At 39.6% G+C, this 19202-nt stretch overlaps 2 protein-coding genes across 10 annotated transcripts in view; one reads left to right on the top strand and one right to left on the bottom strand.

The window, feature by feature from the left end:
* Positions 1-989: 989 nt before the first annotated feature.
* Positions 990-19202, bottom strand: part of LOC135934775 (uncharacterized) — a 35280-nt gene continuing 17067 nt past the window's right edge. For 4 of the 7 annotated variants that reach the window (XM_065476752.1, XM_065476749.1, XM_065476753.1 and 1 more), the window contains 7 exons: positions 15078-15155; positions 14896-14976; positions 14250-14826; positions 13301-14042; positions 7616-8191; positions 4420-4826; positions 990-2225 (listed from right to left, as the gene is read on the bottom strand). In XM_065476752.1, coding sequence (XP_065332824.1) covers positions 1901-2225; positions 4420-4826; positions 7616-8191; positions 13301-14042; positions 14250-14826; positions 14896-14976; positions 15078-15155 — 2786 coding nt within the window. In that variant the 3' untranslated portion in view covers positions 990-1900. Of the gene's footprint in view, positions 2226-4419; positions 4827-5335; positions 6044-7615; positions 8192-13300; positions 14043-14249; positions 14827-14895; positions 14977-15077; positions 15156-19202 lie in introns of those variants that run through there. The other 3 variants (XM_065476750.1, XM_065476754.1, XM_065476751.1) reach the window with 3 other exon arrangements.
* On the top strand, positions 8066-19186 carry LOC135934778 (transcription factor Adf-1-like). Of its 3 annotated transcripts, none has more exons than XM_065476761.1 (4): positions 8066-8198; positions 18278-18443; positions 18538-18760; positions 18820-19186. In XM_065476761.1, exons 1-4 carry the CDS (start codon positions 8171-8173, stop codon positions 19030-19032), a joined length of 630 nt encoding a protein of 209 aa, XP_065332833.1. In that variant the 5' UTR covers positions 8066-8170; the 3' UTR covers positions 19033-19186. The 3 variants fall into 3 exon arrangements, with proteins under 3 accessions (XP_065332833.1, XP_065332831.1, XP_065332832.1); XM_065476759.1 differs by lacking the exon at positions 8066-8198 and adding an exon at positions 16803-17033; XM_065476760.1 differs by lacking the exon at positions 8066-8198 and adding an exon at positions 16803-17033 and having other exon boundaries at positions 18823-19186.

Here is a 19202-nt window from a genome sequence, read left to right on the forward strand (position 1 = left end):
AACTTGCAAATGTTTGGTAATTTGCTAAACAAGGAAACTCTGAAAGTTTCAGAGTTTTTGTTTTTAGCAAAACCATTTAAATTTTTTTCGATAGTATGAGAACATAATTTTGTACCTTGATTGATTTCCAAATTTATTTGTAAATACAATTTTTGCTCAATTTAGCTGAAATTTATTTTGCAAACACAGTTAATTCAAACAAATCGATTGGTGGGTCTTTTTTGACGTCACGAAAAAGATTAAAAATTTACTACAAGAGAGTTCTGAGCTTTGAAAGTTTTTAATGGTTGATTATTGTAGAGAAAAAGCATTTATTTTTTGAAAGCTGATAAAATTTAACATTTCTTACGAATAGACCACAACTTTCTGCATAATTTATTTCCATAAAATTTGTGTTTGTAAAAAACGTTAAATTAAGGAAACATTTTTTATATATTTTCCTAATGATAAAAAGCTGCATGAGCCAGCAGTCAGCTCAGAAAGTTCGTTTTCTCAACCCATTAATGAGCTATTTGATTTGCAATCATCCAGGCAATAGTAAAAAATTACGTTTTCGTTAAGTCAAAATTGACCCAGCGATTAATTAGAATTCGGTTCATCACGAGGATTAGAATTATTCGATTACAACACAAATGAACGAAAACTAGCTGCACCAACAGGATTATCAGCCTTCAGAGTACCATATAGCTTGGACACTCCGTCAAATAAAAATATTTTCTCTGATAGTATCTCTCAACTCATTTGATCAATCCTACAAGTTCAATAATTTTTTTTCAAAATCTAAAAATTCAAACCTAAAGTTTCCTTGGAAGAATACAAATTGAAGACAAAATCCTAATATCGTCTGCTAAAGTCTGGAATTTTCTTACTGGCTTTTCCAAGAAAAAAAACGGTTGTGGATAACACCAGATGGAAAAAACTGCAAACTCTGAATCAAATATTAAAGAGCTGTTTGGTTTTAAAATTTGGAGAAATAACAAAAATTAGAATAATTTTATTTAAATATTTTATTTAATTTTTTCATTTTACAAATCAAATAGTTAGCTGTATTGTACTTGAAATCTTTAAAAAATTCAAGTAGTAAATTATTCAGCACAGTAGTCTTTGTTGAATACTTCCAAAATATCAAATTTTATTAGCAGCGCTAAATAGCTCAGATCCGTTCCCCTTACATCTTGAAGGAAATCAACCAGCCATTGAAAGCCGATTTCTCACTAATATCTCCAGTATAACGTAATCAATCCAGTATCTTCTGTATGTCAAAAGCTGTAATCATATTTAATAAATCAGGACCTTTGTACACTAACTTATATTTTGTTATGTGTATTGCAGGAAAAATAAATTAAATTAAGTTCCTATAGTCTTCATAGGCTTGGATTTCCACGTTGCGTTCAGTTGCTGAAATTTACAGACAGTAAAGCAAACGTAAAATAAAAATATCAGCAAGTACAACTTGGGTTTAATGGGGCCCCCAAATCAGTGTTTGGCTTCTAGCTCCCCTTTATTCAAGTGTACCAAGGTAATAAGTGCAATAAAACTTATGCACTGTTTTAAATATTATGAATTTGGAAATTCTCAAAGGCTCATGTTAAACCAACACAATATGGTTGGTCTGACAGTTAGTTCATGGCTGTCAATAGTTTGAGACTTAATTTCGCAGCTGTGCATGCCTTTTCTCCTCCAAGAAAAGTTTTTTTACAATTGTAAGCGCTTCAGTGCGAACGCTCATGTCAATATCCCATTTGGCTCTTCCATTTTGGACACATCCCATATTTTTTAGATTTGTAGGTGCTTCAGTGCGAACATACAAATTTATTTTGGATTCTGTGCTTCCATTTCAGAAAAACCCCATAATTTTAGTTTCAGGGAAATGATAACAATTCTCTTTGTTCAGTCTGTTTCAAGTGCGGCGGTTATTGAGAGCATTCATTTGCCCAATTTTTAAGAATGAAATGGCACCCAAATCAATAGACACGTTGGGATTTTTAACAGAGCTTTCCGCGGAAATGACTGGGATGCTGAAAGATCCGCTGCCTTCGCTGTTGCTGAGTGGGATGTAGTAGTTGATGCCGATCCTTGCGAGATTGTTCACCACTGTGGCGTCTTGCACGTTGACAAGAGGGATGGCAAGCTCACCCCCTGGTGGCACGCTGTCCTTGTTGTGAGTCACTTCATGAGTGCGCAGTCCATCTGCTGAGGTGAAAGCTGCATTGCACACCTTGCACCTTGAAAAATAAAATATGTTTGAAGTTAAAATATCAATTTGAAAATATCTAGTTTTGATTTCCAATAAAAATAAACGCGGCGGGAAAAACAAATTATTATTTCGCCAGCAAGGCAAAACCAGCCCGTTGGCTCGCATTTTTAAGGCATTCTCAGGAGTGTCAAAGCAATGGGAGGTATTTGAGCAGTTCGGAGATCTAATACTGGCTACCCAATGTCAGAGATGGCAAAAAGTGGTTAGTTTAATGACCCGAAATGCTCAAATTACTCAACTGGCACCGGCGCCGACTCGCTACTTGCTGGTTTGCACCTTTCCAGCATGCGTAATTTGGCCTCACGGGACGAATGTCTAGCGTTTCAAAAAAATTCCTCGGTGCGGAGGCAAGTGCCCCTTGAGTGGGCTGGGTCCCTGTGCGGCCTGGTGCGCCCATGTTATCCGTTCACGGTGTTATTGGGACCCGGGTTTCAGCATTCGTGCTAGTGCAGTGCGCGCCCTTCCCGGTCTTCGGACAGGGATAAAAAGAGCAAAAAAAAAAGAAAGTATAATTTTAAAATAATTGACATGGCAAAAATGAGAAAAAGCTTCCTTGTTGAGTTTTGAGCTCCCATTGCCAGAGATTATTCTAAACTAGAGCTAGTGTATATCCTTTCCAAATTGAGGTAAGGTTTGGACTTTTTCTGGAAATTTCAGTAAAGTTCTGATCTCAACTGATAGCAAACAATTCCGTGGTATTGTTCCGCCAATTTAGGTATCGTTCTAATCAAAATTTAGATAGTAGAACTAGTCATCAAAGTATTCATAACAATTCTACAATTTTTTCTGTGAACACAAAGTGCTATTTTTAGTTATGTGAAGCAATAAGTAATGCGTCTAAATGGGTTAGATTATAAATGATTAAAATATAAATATAATACATTATTTAAAAAATATTCCTCTCGTTAAATAACTATTGTATTTTGCAAGTTTAGTAACTGAACAATAAAGTTGACTTAAAGCCATGATTTTCCACATATTATGCTTTTGTTTTCTGGTGCTTTATCAGGATACAGGCTCAAGATATTATTAATGCACTGCGCCACTTAACAGATAATGAGGTCAGTTAAATATCAGCCAACAGGGCAAGTGGAAGTTGAGAGGGCAAACCACAGCTATGTTAGGTTAAACCACTCATATCTTGAATAAACGCAGCATTAGCTTTGTTTTATATGAATATTGATTCAAACAAGGCGCACCCATTGTGCCATATTCAAATAGCTAGTAAAATCTGCAAAACTAGTATTTTTTTTCAATTTTGATTTTTCAATTTTTGCAACACAAAAATATTGCTAAAAAACGACAAATAATGATTTCCAAAAACCAAATTCGACCTGGTAAAACTTGTCGAGGGGTATGGAATGAGACCCGTTGGAATCCCGTAGGCTCACACCAGACCCCAAAAACAGGGTTCTGATATTTTCAAAGTCACGTTTTTTTATATCTTTAGACCGTTTTAACTCAGATTTGATCACTTGTGTAGCACTTTACTAATGAAAAAATGTTTCTGGTGAAATTCGGCGTCGATTAAGCACCATTGCAGCCACTGCCCACCTCCATAGCCTCCGCTGGCACGCAGCAATTTGAAAAATAGGGATTTCAAATATATTTATAATTTTTCTACAGACCAAAACGAACCGGAACCTGCGCGATATAGTTTATTTAATGTCCTCTATCGATTTCTCACGTTTTACACCTATGTCAAAAGTTTTCCCACTTAAATAACAATGAAAGATAGAGAAAGAGCCTTTTGAGGGCCCACGGATAGGCCCCCTATGGATTTTCCAGGCGCTTTCGATCGTGCGCAAGTTTGTGGGGTCCCTTCCTCGATTCTGCATAATGGCATACTCAAAATTTTATCCAAATCGTGATATCAGGGTGGGGAAGAAGTATCAATAGGAAATTAAAAAGAACGAAAAAGGGAAATTTTAATTTTTAAAATGTTCCTAAATTAGATAGAATGGTAAAATGATATGATGTATTGTTATGAGACATCTCTCCACACTTTAATCAAGAAATAACTTTTTGCGCAATTGATGCAGGAGAACTCATCTTTTGCCTGGCCAAAATTTACTTTTAAACTACATTTATAATTCAACCATTTAAAACTGATCTATTTTTAATTTTAATAAATTTAAATATTTTAAATGGTGTAGACTTACCTGTATATAACTTTTTCTGAGTGCACCATTCCAGTGTGTATGTTTAGGGCATTGGTTGTGGCGAAGCCCTTGTTGCAAATTTGGCAGGTTACGTTGTGGTTGCTGGGTTTCTTGTTTTGAGGATTATTTGCATTCGCCCTGGCCTCAGCTGTAATATCAACGGTTTGTGGCTTTGTGGGGCGGTTGACATTCTGCGCAGGTGCTCCAGGAGCAGGCATTTCCGTCTTCGATCCATTCTTCACCTTGGGCGTTTGTGAAATTTGAATATTCTTGTTATTGATCAGGACTTCAGGAATATTCGCCAGTGCACTTCGATTTTCAACCTTGTTGTCCTGCTCTGCAGGTTTTTCACTGACGGTTTTTGCCGTGACTGTTATGCCTCTGTCCTTCAGGATGCTAGCAACAACCTGAAATTTATTAAGGGTATTTAGCTTTGTTTTTGAAGCGGGAATTTGTAACTCTCGCAATTATTTTTAACCGTAAAAACTGCAATTTTAAGGAATTTCAAGAAGAGCTACATGTCCAAAAGTGCCTTTCAGAGAAATCCTCTCCAACTTAAACCCTCCAATTTCTTCTCCGAACTTCTTCCAACCGATAAGAGTATGACCAAAAGTTGAAAAGTTCACCAGAAACTCTGACAGCAAATGAATACCCGTGAATACCTTTGTAGCGGTTCCCGCACTTTTTGGCGTAACACAAATTTGAATCAATCTTGCTTTGATAGATGTCGTTTTACTGTGCGAGATGCGCTTCTCAACCTTCCACCTTTCACTGACTGATCGACCTCTGCATGCAGTGGTCATGTCACCTAATCGCTCTCTGGCAGGGAGATGATAAGTCGAGCGTATTCCAGAAGCTATGCTGATGTATAGTAATAATGATCAACTCAACCAAATGGGGTAAGCTTCTCTAGTGATAATTTAGATTCAAAGTGATTTTATTGCGGATCAGCAGAGCAACTATGCTCCACACCTCCCCACATTCAGAACACAATAGATAAAAATACAAAACATTTTTGTTATAACAGTGGGAAATAAAGAAAATCAGTCAGTAAGTTCAGCATTTGGCAAGAAAAATTTGCCTCACTTTTTGTTTGAATGCACTAGAGTTCTGGTTCATGCACAGAAACAACTTGAACTTTTGTAAAAATTAATGTGTTATTTCGATTTATGCTGAAACATTCCAAATGAAACGTTTTGATCTCAATAAACAACAAGCAAAAATTAAGAACTATAAATCATATATTCGGCTCAAAATTCCCACACATTGACAAGTCTTCTGAGCTAGATCATGCTCTTAGTTAGAGAAAGTAAATCTAAGGTTCGCACTAACCGATAAACGTTCGTTGAGTACACCTGTGATAAGCTAATATTTATGCTTTTGGCACTGATCTCTCGCTCGGGGTTAGTGTCGCTGCCGGTGCTGTTAGGTACGTCGGCCGTTCTGAGTATGAGCCGAATTCTGCAGCCGTTGGTAATGTCATCAAGATAAAAATGGACAAAGTAGGCACAATTTTGCCCCTCATCAGAAGTTTTCCTATGAGATCAACAAGAAGCCAGAACCGTTCATGCAAATCGTGCGAAAACCTTTCGGGAGCCTGGCCGAGGAGATCATGAAGGAGCAGCTGTAAGAAGTTACTATGTCATTTTTGTGCAGTGGATCTGACCGTATGAATCGAGTCTATGAAGAACTGCTGGACGTCTCACTGACAGTGAAATGCAATCCATCGAAAAGATGGATTGAGTGCACGCAACTCTTTGCAGCCAAACCTGAGCTTAATCTCGTGGACCCAGAGTGTGCTAATCCTCGAAGAAAAATCGGCGCCCAAGTGCTCGAGGAAGACGCCTTGGCAGCACCATTTAAGCTAAGTGAACTTTCATTGTTACTGTGGAATCTCAAAACAATTTTTAATTATGGAAGGTGATGAATGCTTCCGTGCTATTGATATTATGGTGCTGACTGAAACAGTTCTGCTAAGTGAAATTTCTATCAGGTTTTTTAGCAAATATATTTTTGGGATTAATTATGAGCATGGCAGGTCTTTAAGAGATTTACCGATTAGATTTACCACGTAAAATGCGAAATGCTTGTAAATTATCAAACTAGAAAATTCTCTTATTCTTAAACTTTGAAAAAACCTCAACCGTTGGTAGTTATTTTGAACTCAACACTAACACAAATAATTTATGGGAAGAATTAGTTGAGGCTTTTGGTTATTTTGGAAATCCTGATACTAGAATTTCTTGTGGAAACTTTAACTGCAGATTAGACAAATTATTCTAAAAGTGAACTAATTTCTTGCTTCTTAGAGAATTAACGATTTTTTAAACTAACAAACTATCACGCATAATGCTGTTTTTAAGTCTGCCACATTTGTAATTGTAAAAAAAAATCGAAACGCCTTGGTTATCTACCGTGTGCGTGTTTACTCCCATATAAATGATAACTATAAAACCACTCAATTGTAAATTCATCTTAAAGAAATGTTTCCATCACCACCAGAATGGTGTTACTAAAATATTTTCCTCAACAAGGTTGATTTTAGAGATAGAACATTCAAGAGTAATTCACTTTGCTTGTCTGGCGCTGAATCCACTTTTTGTAATACATATGGCAAATTTCATGTTGTTGTATACCGTAAAATATTCTTATCTAAAAGGAATGATTGAAAAATGTTTGACACTAAGGAAAAATTATTATTTTTTAAATAATCTAATAGGATATTTCTCTGAACTCCTTTTTTTAAATGTTAAATAGAAAATTAAAACCCTGGATGAAATGAATTTTATAAAGGTTATAAATATACTGTTGGTATCTTGTTCATAAATTAAATGAAAGAGAGGGAGACTGATGAAATTGATCCATCACTGGTTTGTCTTTGGTTTGCACCTTTATATTTAGTTTTTGAGTACTACGGTAAAATAATAAAATATTTTGAATTGAATACTGGGTGTGCAATATATAAAAATTATCGTTCCAATTATGGATTTTAAATTAATATTTAAAGTCTTTGAAACTAGCTATATTCCATAAATTCTTTTGTGGGTAAAACTTCAATTTCAACATTTCAAAATTCTCTGAACTTCTTTCAAAATCCATTCATATGCGAATTAGCTGCCCGTTACACATTAAGAAGGATAAACATCAAATAAAAATACTACTTTTAAATTGAGCATGCAGTGAAACAAAAATTTACCTCTGATTGCGGCTTCCCCTTATCCTTGTCTATGGGCTGAATAGACACAGAAATATTGGAGTTGCTGAGCAAAGTGGAAGCTGCTTGGGAAGAAATTTCATTGGCCCGTGAAGCTGCTCCCTGCACACTTGTGATCTGAGGCACACCGTCCCCTCCTCTTTGCACTGCAATTATCTGGCAGTCGTCCGGCTGCTCGACAGGAATATCCAGACCAGTTCGCTTCTTGGCCGGGGGAGCGCCCTGCTGTCCCGTCTGATTCTCCGTTGGCCTTTTTAGAGGGGTAAGTGTGTTTGGATTCGCCTGACGGTATGCAGTGCCCTGCATTGCCTGCCTATGCGCAACGTTGTTCGCGTTAGGCTGTTGGAACCTATGCCTGCTTGACTGCCTGATGACGCCCCTTGGTTGCATCGCCATTTGATAGGGAGGAATACCAGGCGCCATTTGCATGGGCCCCATTACTCGCTGCTGCATGGCAATCATGCCTTGCAGGCTGGGCTGCATCGGGTGAAGACCAGGGGGTGATGGACCTCCCATCTGCTGTTGCAATAACATTTGATGAAGCTGCTGCTGGTGGTGCTGAAAGGTAATAATGAATTAGCGTCATTGGGGAAAAGAGTGCTAAGTGATAGATAACATGTAAATATAAAGAAAGCTAATTTATTCCAAAAACTAAAACAAACAGAGGGATTGGTGAACTATTTGAATACTCAAAATATAATAAAATATTTATTAAACGCACTAGGCGTTCAAATAATTATCAAAATGTTTTAATTCCATCATCCCAAATAATTATGAAACTCGAAGAGAAGAGTTTTAAAGCAACGCACACTTAAAAAGTCAAAGGGTCCTTAAGTTCATCGCAGTTCTTTATTTTAATTGCTTCCCTGTTAACCCAAAAAAAGATTTTTTTTACCTCAGGTCATGAGTATCAATGATATGATAAAAGCTAAAAGAAAAATCCGATCCAGAAAGAGGGTTTGACCCCTCAAGAGATAAAACAGATAAGAAATAAGTTAATATACTTGATGTAAAAAATATATATATAGAGAAAAAGTCGTCAGTTGAAACCACATTTCTTTTGAGCTCTTTTCAGACCTAACAAGAGCGAAATTTTTTTATGCTAAGACACGAGCGGTTATTATTTTGGGGCGCAAATCCATGGGGAGCGGAAGGATTGCATTTTAAACAGCAATATTTCCCTGTACTAAAATGTAAAATACGGCCTTTCTCGGAAAAAGCCTTAGATCTTGGTGTAGGACGATGCCAGTGGAGTGTCCCACCAGATTAGAGTCGATTTTATACCGTTAAAAAAACAGGGTTTTCATCACACTTATAGCCCTAACCAATGCAGAATTGTAAGAGACGTAATTTGGCAGTAATTTTTAGGACCGATTGAACCAAGTTTATCATAATTTGTAAATTCGAAAAACGTGATTTGGGACATAACTGAACAAGGCTGCATGGGGCTCCAAAGGCTTTCTATGAGGTTGTTTTTGAATGCACTCAATAATGCGAGCAAATGAACTATACAGATTTCATGCTTCAAAATCATTTACTTGAAACATATATAAATCTCATTCAACGATTAGAAATTCCGTTTAGGAGTTTTTTACGCATTGGATGCACTTGAGATCATGATACTAATTGTAAGAGTAGAGATGCCTTAGCTAGCCGCGCTACGCCAGCTGGTCATGTAGCCAGCCGCGCTGCGCCAGCTGGTCACGTAGCCAGCCGCCAGTTGTCGTGACTTTGGCTAACATCAGCTGCGCTAGCCGCCAGTGTAAAAGTCGTTAAGCAGCAGGAGAAATAAAATGCTCTCTGGCACTTTGGACCGATAGGCTCTATCAAACTTGACTTTTAAAATTTGGTCAGCAGTGCCAGCCGTCAGTGAAATGCTCAGCCACCAGGTTTAAATTTGGCTTGAGCCAGGAAGCCTAGCCAGGAACTCATAATCACGCAGCTCTCTAGTTCTGTGTTAATATTAAAGTTAAATTCTTAAAACGAATAACGCAATTTTGTGGTGGCGACTAACACGGCTGAGAAATTTTAAAATCAAAGTTTGACAATGTTAATAATCAGGTTTAGTTTTTTTTTAGAACAGTAATTTTCAGAGGTCTCAGCCGCGAGCTTCAAGGCGGCGGCTAGCGGGTCTGGCTTAGTCGACTTTTTTGCGGCTGGCCATTTTCACCGGTGGGTGGCGCGGCTGACAATATCTTAAACGTTAAGTTTGATAAGTGTTTAACAGCCTGAAGGACCAAAAGACATTTTTCCTCCTCCATTTTTTTATTTTTGACCCTTTTTCACCGACGGCTAGTGTGGCTGGCTGAGACCGATAGTCATCTTCAATCGTATATTCAAATTCTAATGAAAGATTTAATTTCTGAGCTTTATTTCCTGTTTGGGACTAAGATAAGACCTACAGTTTAACATGGTTTTTTGCCCACAAAATTTAGCAGCACGGAAAATAAACCAAGCTATCCAAATTCAATAGAAAAGGTTCCGATCCAAAAAACCAAATTCTATTGGTCCATTTAGTTCAATGTCGTTGCTATGGCAAACGTTAACAAAGATGGCCTCACATACCTTCGCATACCACAGCCTATTGGTAACAATATATCAATAGATCAAGCTGTTCCCAAACATTGGAATGCCCCCCCCCCCCATTGGGATAGGGTACAAAGCCCTCAATTGTGAAAATTCTCCTTTTTCACGCGACAGGAGAGGAATACAAAAGAGGGAACAGAAATTTCCACAGGCTTCAAGATTGACAAAAGCAGGAAGTTCAAAAGGAAGGTGCAGTGAGGCTTAGAAAAAAACACATTAAAGGGGGAGAACGAACCTCCCTCCTGCAGCGTCGTTGCCTTCAAAGGAGCTTAGCAGATGTTTTTAAAATAAAATTGAGAACATGTGGTATAATATATCCAGCAGCTCCGCGCGCTACCGCCAACTAATTTCGGTTCATGTCGGCAGCCGCTGTGGCTTTTTAGCTACATATTTCCCTGGACCACTCATAAGGTCGTTAAATGGAAAAGGGCAGAGGAAAAAACTGGTTTTCAGCCTATCCGAACGTTAAGTTCTATCAAACTTCACATTGAAAAAAGGTTTTAATATGGCTCAGCTACTATTATCACGAGCCAGCTGCCGCCTCAGTTTCACTTCTATAACTTCAGGATAATTATTCTGAAACTTGCGAAATACCGTGGCGTTAGACATTTTCAAATAGGAGCAGGGAACGTTAGATGAAGCAAAATAGATCAAAACGGGTAAACGTCATAGTAATTTTCACGCTTACTCTTTTTAGGTTAAAATATATTTTGGCAAGGCGTCTCACAATCAGCCGCGAGATTTAAGGCGACGGCTGGCGGGACCAGCTTAGCCAAATTATTTGCCCGGCGGCGGCTGAAAATATTTGAACGTTATGTTTGATAGTGCTCAACAAACAAAGGCCAGAAGACATTTTTTTTCTCCAGCACTCTTTAATATTTTACCCTTTTTCACCGGCGGCTGGCGTAGCTTAGCCAGATTCATAATGACTGCCCACGTGACCCAAAATTTGCCGCCTGGCGCGGCAAGACCTAATTTGGCTTGTGTTCATAATTTCATGTCTCCATAAGTTTTGAGGCGTCGGTTGGTATTACTTACTACTTCTGCTCCCTGCAAAAACGATAATTTTCCAAGAGTTGGTGTTGTTCAATAAGTAACAAACATCGTGCTTACAACCTCAATTATGTTTCTGTGAATGCTGGTTATGTCAGTGATATTATAATTATACGTACACGTTCGCGTTGACTTTTGGTCATTTTCTTTGAATAACCCGGTTTTCCTCTTTTAGCTCGATGCATTTGAGACATTGGGAAATGTTTAGGATGTAAAAACCAATTTGAATAATTATTAACAAGGCTAACAAATCTAAACAAAACAGCAACTTTTAACAAATCTGTTAGTTTGTAGCCTAGCCTATCCTTTCTGTAAAAGGAAGGTTTGTTTTTATTAAATAAATGCGAGCTGAATAGCACTTGCGCACTATAGCGAGCAAGAGGTAAAGAAGGGGGAACGAGAAGGGAGAACTAGTAAAATTTCTAGTTTCCCCATGCAGTGTTAGCATGGTACCAAATCTTAGCAAGCAGACCCCCCACCACCACACTGCTCAGCTCGACCATTTCAGGAAAAGTAGGGAAGATAAGAGCGCCAACAATATAAATGACTCGTCTGTATAATATTTTTTTTAATGTTTCCCGGATGTCCCTGATAGCCGTATTTTTATTTTTCCCCATACGTAACCTGCATGTTTTATCGCAGTCGAAAAGATAGGGACAGTTGTCACGCGATAAATAGTATTGTACAAGGGAAATTAATACGGGCGCATGATATATAATATACTGACCAAAATGGAACGAAGTTAGTTATATCTCGCGTAACTTAAATCGGTTTAAAAAGTTACATGACACGTGAAATTATTGACGAGATGTCAAGCGTTTTCTACTAGCCTATACAAATACCATTTAAGCTTCAGTGTAATTGTTAGGCGCAATAAAGAGTGAAAAATTCCCCAGATAGTTTGTTCTTGCCATCGGGCAAAGCTATATAATATTTCTTTCAACAGTCAACACCAAAAAACCTGAATAGATTAGAACAAAGTGCGTGACACGATTGTTTTTTACCATGCCAACAAATAAAATTTTATTTTTTCAACCTTGATAAGGTGTTATATATAGAGAACGGTGGTTTAAAAGTGGTGTGCAACAGTTGAAAAAATATTAAATAACAAATTTAACTGTTGAGTTTGTATTTTCCGGTATTTGCTTCATAGCCGCTTTATTTCCTGTTCCTGCACCTCTAACTATCTTCCCTAAAATCATTATTTTCATCCGCTACTTAGTTGAGGCGCAGGAAATGTTTCCTGTGCGTGTATAGGTCCGCGCTCAAGCCTCTATTTTAGAAGCAAATAACTAACTTCAATTTACGAGCAAGATATAAAAACCATTTGTTTAAAGGCCCTTCCCAGCCTGATGGACGCTCTACTGCGAATTATAGCTTTGTTACTAAAATACGATAGAAAATGCTTTCCACGTTAGCACAAATAACAAAAATTCATATTCGTGTCCCTCTTTAATGTTCTCATGCTCCAACCGAAATGATGCAGCATCTGCGGGGCTCTACCTCTCTTACTTGTGTTTCCAGACACACCTGCACCTTTTCAGGTGTGCACAATAACCATCATTTTTTTATAAAACGAACAACAGCCGAGCGGCGGCGCGGCTGTTATAGCCAAGCGCTGTTCTGTTAGGGGACGGTTGGTAACTGCCTAATAGCCCAGCCAACCATAATAGTGCTCGAAAGAAATCCACCTGAATAAACTATTTTATTTTAGCCCGACAGGAATCAAGTTAAAACAGAAACTTAACACGTTACTCTAAATTTTTGAGCTCACTCTAGATTATAATCTTACGCACACCATACTCGCTGTCGGGCTTATGAAACAGTTAGTTAGTGCTGACAAATTTTCAAGCACTGAAGGTTGACTAAGCCACCAGGCAGCAACACGCTCCTCGGGCTGATCACTGTTTGCAATTCATCCTGCTAGTAACTAATACTTTTGCAAGAAACCAAGAAGAGTTCGTAAAACTAAAAATAAGTATAAAATATGCATTCATCGTTTGACAATAAATTTAGGATGAAATTTACCTGGTGATACGGGTTTTGTTGCATTACGAAAGCTCCATTCAACTGTTCCTTGTTCATGTGTTGTTGGTAGGTTGGCAGCGGATTATGTTGTCTCTGGACTGGCTCAGCCGCATGTACATTTTTGTGGTGCCTCATCACATCTTCCTGAGTCTTGAAGTTTGATCTGCACATTGGACACATGAAGTGTTCCTGCAGGGTTCTGTGACCATTCAACTGGTCCATGTTGGTGGCCTGGTAGTTGCAAACGGAACAGCGGTATGCTGGGTTGGCCTTCAGAGGCGCCTGACGCTGCTGCATCCCCAATGTGGACATGTTAGGCGCTGACAACAAGTGATGAAGGGAACGTTGTGCCATTGGCGGCGGTTCCTGCTGCTGAGCCATGAACACGTGTTGAGTCGAGATATAGACCTGCTGCGTGGTTTGTGGCTCAAAGGACAGTTGATGTTGTTCTGGGACTAATGCTGCTTGTTGGGATGGAAGGGTTTGTGAGATGATTGGGGTGTTGCTCTGTGGAGGAGTAAGGATCGAGGCCAGCGTTATGTTGTTATCCGCCAATCTCTCGACCGACACGAACTCTGGCTCGTCGGCATTTTGTTGCACGGTGTCACCTTCCTTATCACTCAGGTTTCTAAGTGCAGACTCACTCATCAGAGAGGCTGTGCTGCGAACGGATATGAGCGGCTGTTGCACGCTTTGCGCCGGTGGTGACAATGCTGGTGTTGAGGCTGGGGAGCTAACATAACTGCAATCAGAATGGTTTTAGGTTTAAATATTTTTTGGAAAATTTAATTCTACGCAAGTCATGCTATATAATCTGAAGTGACTATACTGGCCAGATCCGATCTAATGCAAAGAGGACGAAACACCACAAAATAGAGAAAACGTTTGAACGTGCTTAATAAAGACTTTTGTCCAAAAGCTAGAGTTCAAAAAGGGAACATAGAGGTACCTTAGAGATATGCTTGTGGCAGGACTGGGCTCTGGTGGCAACGTTGCAGTTGAAGAAAACTCAGCGCTCTCACTTTGCAAGGACTCTATGATCTTGTCCAAGACTTCCATGTCATTTTCCATATTTTCTTCGCGAGATTTTAACTGAATTGCAGACTGGCGCCTCTCCTGTTCGATGCGCTGTTCCGCTGCTTTTGCTTTCCGACTTGATGTGAGCCGAAGGCGAATTTTTGGAAAAAGAGCTTGGTAGTTCTTTGAGATTTCCTTTCTCAAGTCTTCCGCTTCTTGCCTGTACTCAGGTCCCAGGCCACGCAATTTGACCCAGCAAGGCCGAATGTGACTTTTATGGTGGATTAGGAACTCGTTCAACGTATCGAAATGATTGATGCCACAGCGAAAGCACCTCCTCTGGTGCCAAGCTCTGACGTGGTCACTGAGCTGGTTTATGCTATCGAACGATTGATGACAGGAATGACAGCTGGCTGGCGTAAAACCGGTTTCTGTCTCACGACTTTTGAGCTCCTTTGGACTTTTTGGCTTAGTATTATCTCCCAAGAACTCGGCATCTGCAACCTCGTCTGAAATAAAACAAAATATTCATAGGGGTATTCGCGGTGAGTAATGATTTTGATGCAGAGCATACAAACCTATCAGAGAATGAACAGGAGTTCTGTGCTTTCTCTTTTTGCTAGCCCCAGTAAGCCGTGTTTGTGTGTGTGTTAATTCACCTGTGCAAGCAAAAAGATACCAAGGTATGAACACATGCGTTGCAGAAAAAGCGGAAAATTTTGCCTTTTGTGATCACTTTAACAACATTGCCTTTAAGTACCTGAGCTTCGTAGTTTGAAAGATGGAGTAAGGTTTAGAGCAGCTAAAAATGTTTCCTGGTCATGGATTGATCTCGCGGCTACAACAAATCAAATAAAAGCAAAGAAAACATCAATGGCCGAATTTTAGCTCCTCCACATTAAATGATATGGAATGTGATTTTGGGGAGTTACCAGTGTACGGCGTAACGAATCGTTGTGGAAACGCTAAGGTTTCCATCCAATTTATGAAGCTCCAAAAGCCATGCGGGAAAAAAAGCACATCAAACAAAACATTGAAATTTGCGGCTAAGTGAAGTTTTGTAGAAAAAATACAAGATGCACATGTTAATGTGTGTTTATTGTGTACATCTTAAGAACAAAGTACTAAAGAAAGAACACCTACCCTTTTTTACCAATGCCACAAATTGTGCGGGAAAGAAAACTATAAACAGTGCTTTTTAAAGTTTGTCAAATCAAGTCGTTCTTAAAATTAATGGCATTTTCATCTAGGCCTCAGTCAGCCGTCAAATTTTGTCACGTGGGCAGCCGCCGTGAATCTGGCTATCATATCATGCGCCAGCCGCCGTGAATCTGGCTATCATATCATGCGCCAGCCGCCGTGAGAATGGGTCAAAATAAAAAGTGCAGGAGGAAAAAATGTCTTGCTGTTCTGCGTGCCGTTAAGCACTATCAACCTTCACGTTTTTAATATTGTCAGCCACGCCAGCCGCCGGTGAAAATGGCCAAGTCAGCCGCCGCCTTACATCTCGCGGCTGAGACGAGACATCTACTTTTTCAGAATCGTGGTAATATTTTAGAAAAAATTTGTGTTCGGCATTACACTGAAGTTTTTAATTTCTAGGTAAAAATTTCTAAGAACTAAGCCCAAGCAAAAAAATGTATGCCATCACAAGACGCCCAACACCAGGTTGACACTGAAGGACAGAGCTGTTTCAGTCTCATCTTTGGGCTCCAAAATCAGGGCTGAGCACATTTGCAATATTTTTTTATTAGAAAAAGGTTGACTCCTTTGACGCCGAAAGTAGGAGCGGAATAAAATTCAGTGATTTGAACGAGCTAAATGTTTTCTTTGTGGACACGTGGTGATTAAAAAACAAATATTTATTTAGCAAAAAATATCCGCTAAAGACAGGGTAGAATTTCAAGCGAAAAATGTGGATCTTTTTCCTCGTTTCACAGATAGAAAGATATTTAAGAAAAATTTAAAAGCACAAGTCATACCAGTGAGGGTCGCATTCCTTTAGATGGAAGCGTAATAATAAGAGGAAAAAGGTAACGCTAGCAGGGGAGGCCGCTGCCGCTGCGCACTTAAATATTCTCGGAGCAAATCCGACGCTGAGCAAGTCAGCAGACAATAATTCCCTTCTCTCTCTCTTTCTCTATCTCGAATTCTCTCGCTTTCGTGGTAGGCATTGAAGCAGCAAGCGGGCTAGCGGCCGACGAGCTCTCCCGCTCGCTTGGCCTTTGGAGCGAGCAAGCGAGCGAGCGGGCGCGCGATCACGAAAGCGGCGGCGGGTTCGTGTGCGCCGTGCTGAGAAGAGCCGACACGAACCACACGAACATGCGAGCCGGCGGTGCGTTTACGCCCATCGCTTGCGACGATGCCAACTACGCGGCGCGGGCGCACCGTCTGCCACTGGCGGAGCGCTCATGGCCGCGTCATGCAATGCACGAGCTGGCAATAGGCCGTGGTTAGCCCTCCACTGCTGGCAGCGCCGCGTCGCTTTGTCAGTAATGTCAGTATCGAGCGTTGAGCGCTGCAGCACACACGTAACGATCGCGTCTGTTTCGCGGCCCGCAAGCCTACCTCTGCGGAATCATGTCCACCGACCTGAAGCTTATCAACATGGTCAAGGAGTTTCCGGATCTCTACGACACCCGGAGGCCCAACTACAAGGACACGGTCCTCAAGGAGTCGATTTGGACGCAGATCGCGAGCAACATTGGAACTCCTGGTGCGTTACCACCCTCGGTCAAATTACGATGAGCAGCGACGCTGCTTCTCCCCTCTTTGGTGCAAAACGCATATGCTTTTAGATATCGGAATTTTTTAACGCCGTTGCGAAAAAATCGCGCGGTTTTGAAGGGCTATTTTTTTGCTCGATCGATCAAGTTGGACTATTGAGACGGAGCGTGGAGCGGAGCGAACCACGTGCTGCTTTACTCTTTCTCCGCATATCAAAGCGCGTGTGACGACTGCCTGACTGAGAGGCGGCGCAAAACATTATTGCGATCTCGCACCGCATTAGTAATCACGTCAGCGCGCACTGCGCTCAGCATTTGCTTATTGTGACGCAGACCGCAGACACGCCGCGAAGCAAAAATTGTCCGAAATATTCGCAAATATTAAACTCTATATAAATCTTCACGCGTTTTGCCACAAAAAAACTTTTTTCTTCATTTTAGGCGAGCTACTTGCCGGCTTTATTTTTTAAATATTATATTTTGGCACATGTAAAGGGCTTTGCTTTGCTACGATTTAGAACAACAAAATTTGGAAACCAAGATACCATTTTAATTCGTTATTTTTTTGGTAAATTTACGTTTAAGTGTTCAAACTGCAAGGAGATTTTAATTGCATACTTGACATAATTTTTTCTTTAATAAGAAAATAGCAAAACTGCACAGAGGACATTATTTGTGTGCAATATCCAGTTTGAGAAAAGACTTACACGAGTGATTTTCAACAATATCCCGCAATTTTTAAGTGTTTATTGAATATTTCATAAGAATCACGAAAAAGTAAAAATATTTATGGTTTGAAACCAACATTATTTTGTCAAGCTATTTTCTTATTGAGATAGGCACCCCTGCTTTACCCAGTCCGCAACGAGCCATGCGCGCTTGATAACACCGAGAAAGAATAACATGGGAAAGCTCAACATTTTCTTTTTATTATGGGACCACCATTTTGTTGAATCGCTATATATTGATCCCGTGAAGCGTGCATTAGCACAAACGTTTAAATTTAAAAACCCTATTTCTATGGTTTGTTTCATTTTATCTAAAATTGTTAAAGTTAACTTAAAATTGAATGTAATTCTAAAATATCTGTAAAATAAAAAAGTACCGTTGAAACTTAATTTTGAAGATCTTAAATTAATTTTTTGAAGAAACAATTATTTCAAACCCATAAAACAACTATCCGTTCTTAGTATGATGTGCAGCTCAATGACGTAAGATTCGATATATTTTCCAGTTCAAGATGTGAAGACGCGGTGGCGATCTTTGAGAGACAGATTCACCAGGGAGAAGAAAGCAGCTATCTTGTCCAACAGTCCAGACTACACAGGAAAGCCTTTCAAACCATGGCCCTTAGTGGAGCACATGAATTTCCTTTGGAGCTTCATCAGCCACAGAGAGGGGTTAGTATATCTTAGCATTTTTAAATTTACAGGAATATATCCAAATTAAATTTGTATGAAGAGCGTAACTTATTTGGTAATGATTTAATTTCAGACACGGAAATCTGAGATCCAGAAAAGTTCCCTCAACTGAATACTCAGCAATAAAAAACGAGTCCAAAGGTGAATCGCAAGATGAAAATGAAGACTCAATGATGTACGAGTGGGTTGTTGAAGATGACCAACTCGCAGAGGACCATTCACGGCTCGTGGAAACGACACTGGAAGAGCCTAGCCCAAGTGCTGAACAAAGCACGTCAACTCGCAACACAACCAAGGTAGTTAGCTATCTTTACAATTCGCCATTCCTCTTATACCAATCGATGTTAATGTTCAGCAGCGCGCGAATAAGTATGACAGCGGTGATGACCAGCAACCCTTGGAAAAACGGAGACGCTCAGAATCTGCAGAGGACGAAGACATGCTCTTCTGCAAAAGCATTGTACACACACTACACAGACTGAATCCCAAACAGAAGGCCTACGCTAAGCTTCAGATACTCAAAGTTCTCTACGAAGCAGAGTTTGGTGGTGATGATGACAAACATTAAAGACTTATCTATTTACCGACGGTACATACTGGCAGAGGTTAAATTGATATAAATCTGCGTGTCTGTGGATAATTGTTTGGCAGGCATCGCAGTCACTAGCCATTCCGTTTTGAAACAAAATATCAAATAAAATAAATTAGCTTTAATGCACATACCTAAAAGCCTTGTTC

The sequence above is a fragment of the Cloeon dipterum genome, chromosome 1 (genome assembly GCF_949628265.1).
Source record: "Cloeon dipterum chromosome 1, ieCloDipt1.1, whole genome shotgun sequence".
NCBI classification, from domain to species: Eukaryota; Metazoa; Arthropoda; class Insecta; order Ephemeroptera; family Baetidae; genus Cloeon; species Cloeon dipterum.

Coding starts and splice junctions, on each gene's coding strand:
- LOC135934778 (XM_065476759.1), top strand. CDS start 16,898: ATGTCCACCGACCTGAAGCTTATCAACATGGTCAAGGAGTTTCCGGAT. Junction 17,034..18,277: donor GAGCAACATTGGAACTCCTG/GTGCGTTACCAC, acceptor TATATTTTCCAG/TTCAAGATGTGAAGACGCGG. Junction 18,444..18,537: donor TTCATCAGCCACAGAGAGGG/GTTAGTATATCT, acceptor ATTTAATTTCAG/ACACGGAAATCTGAGATCCA.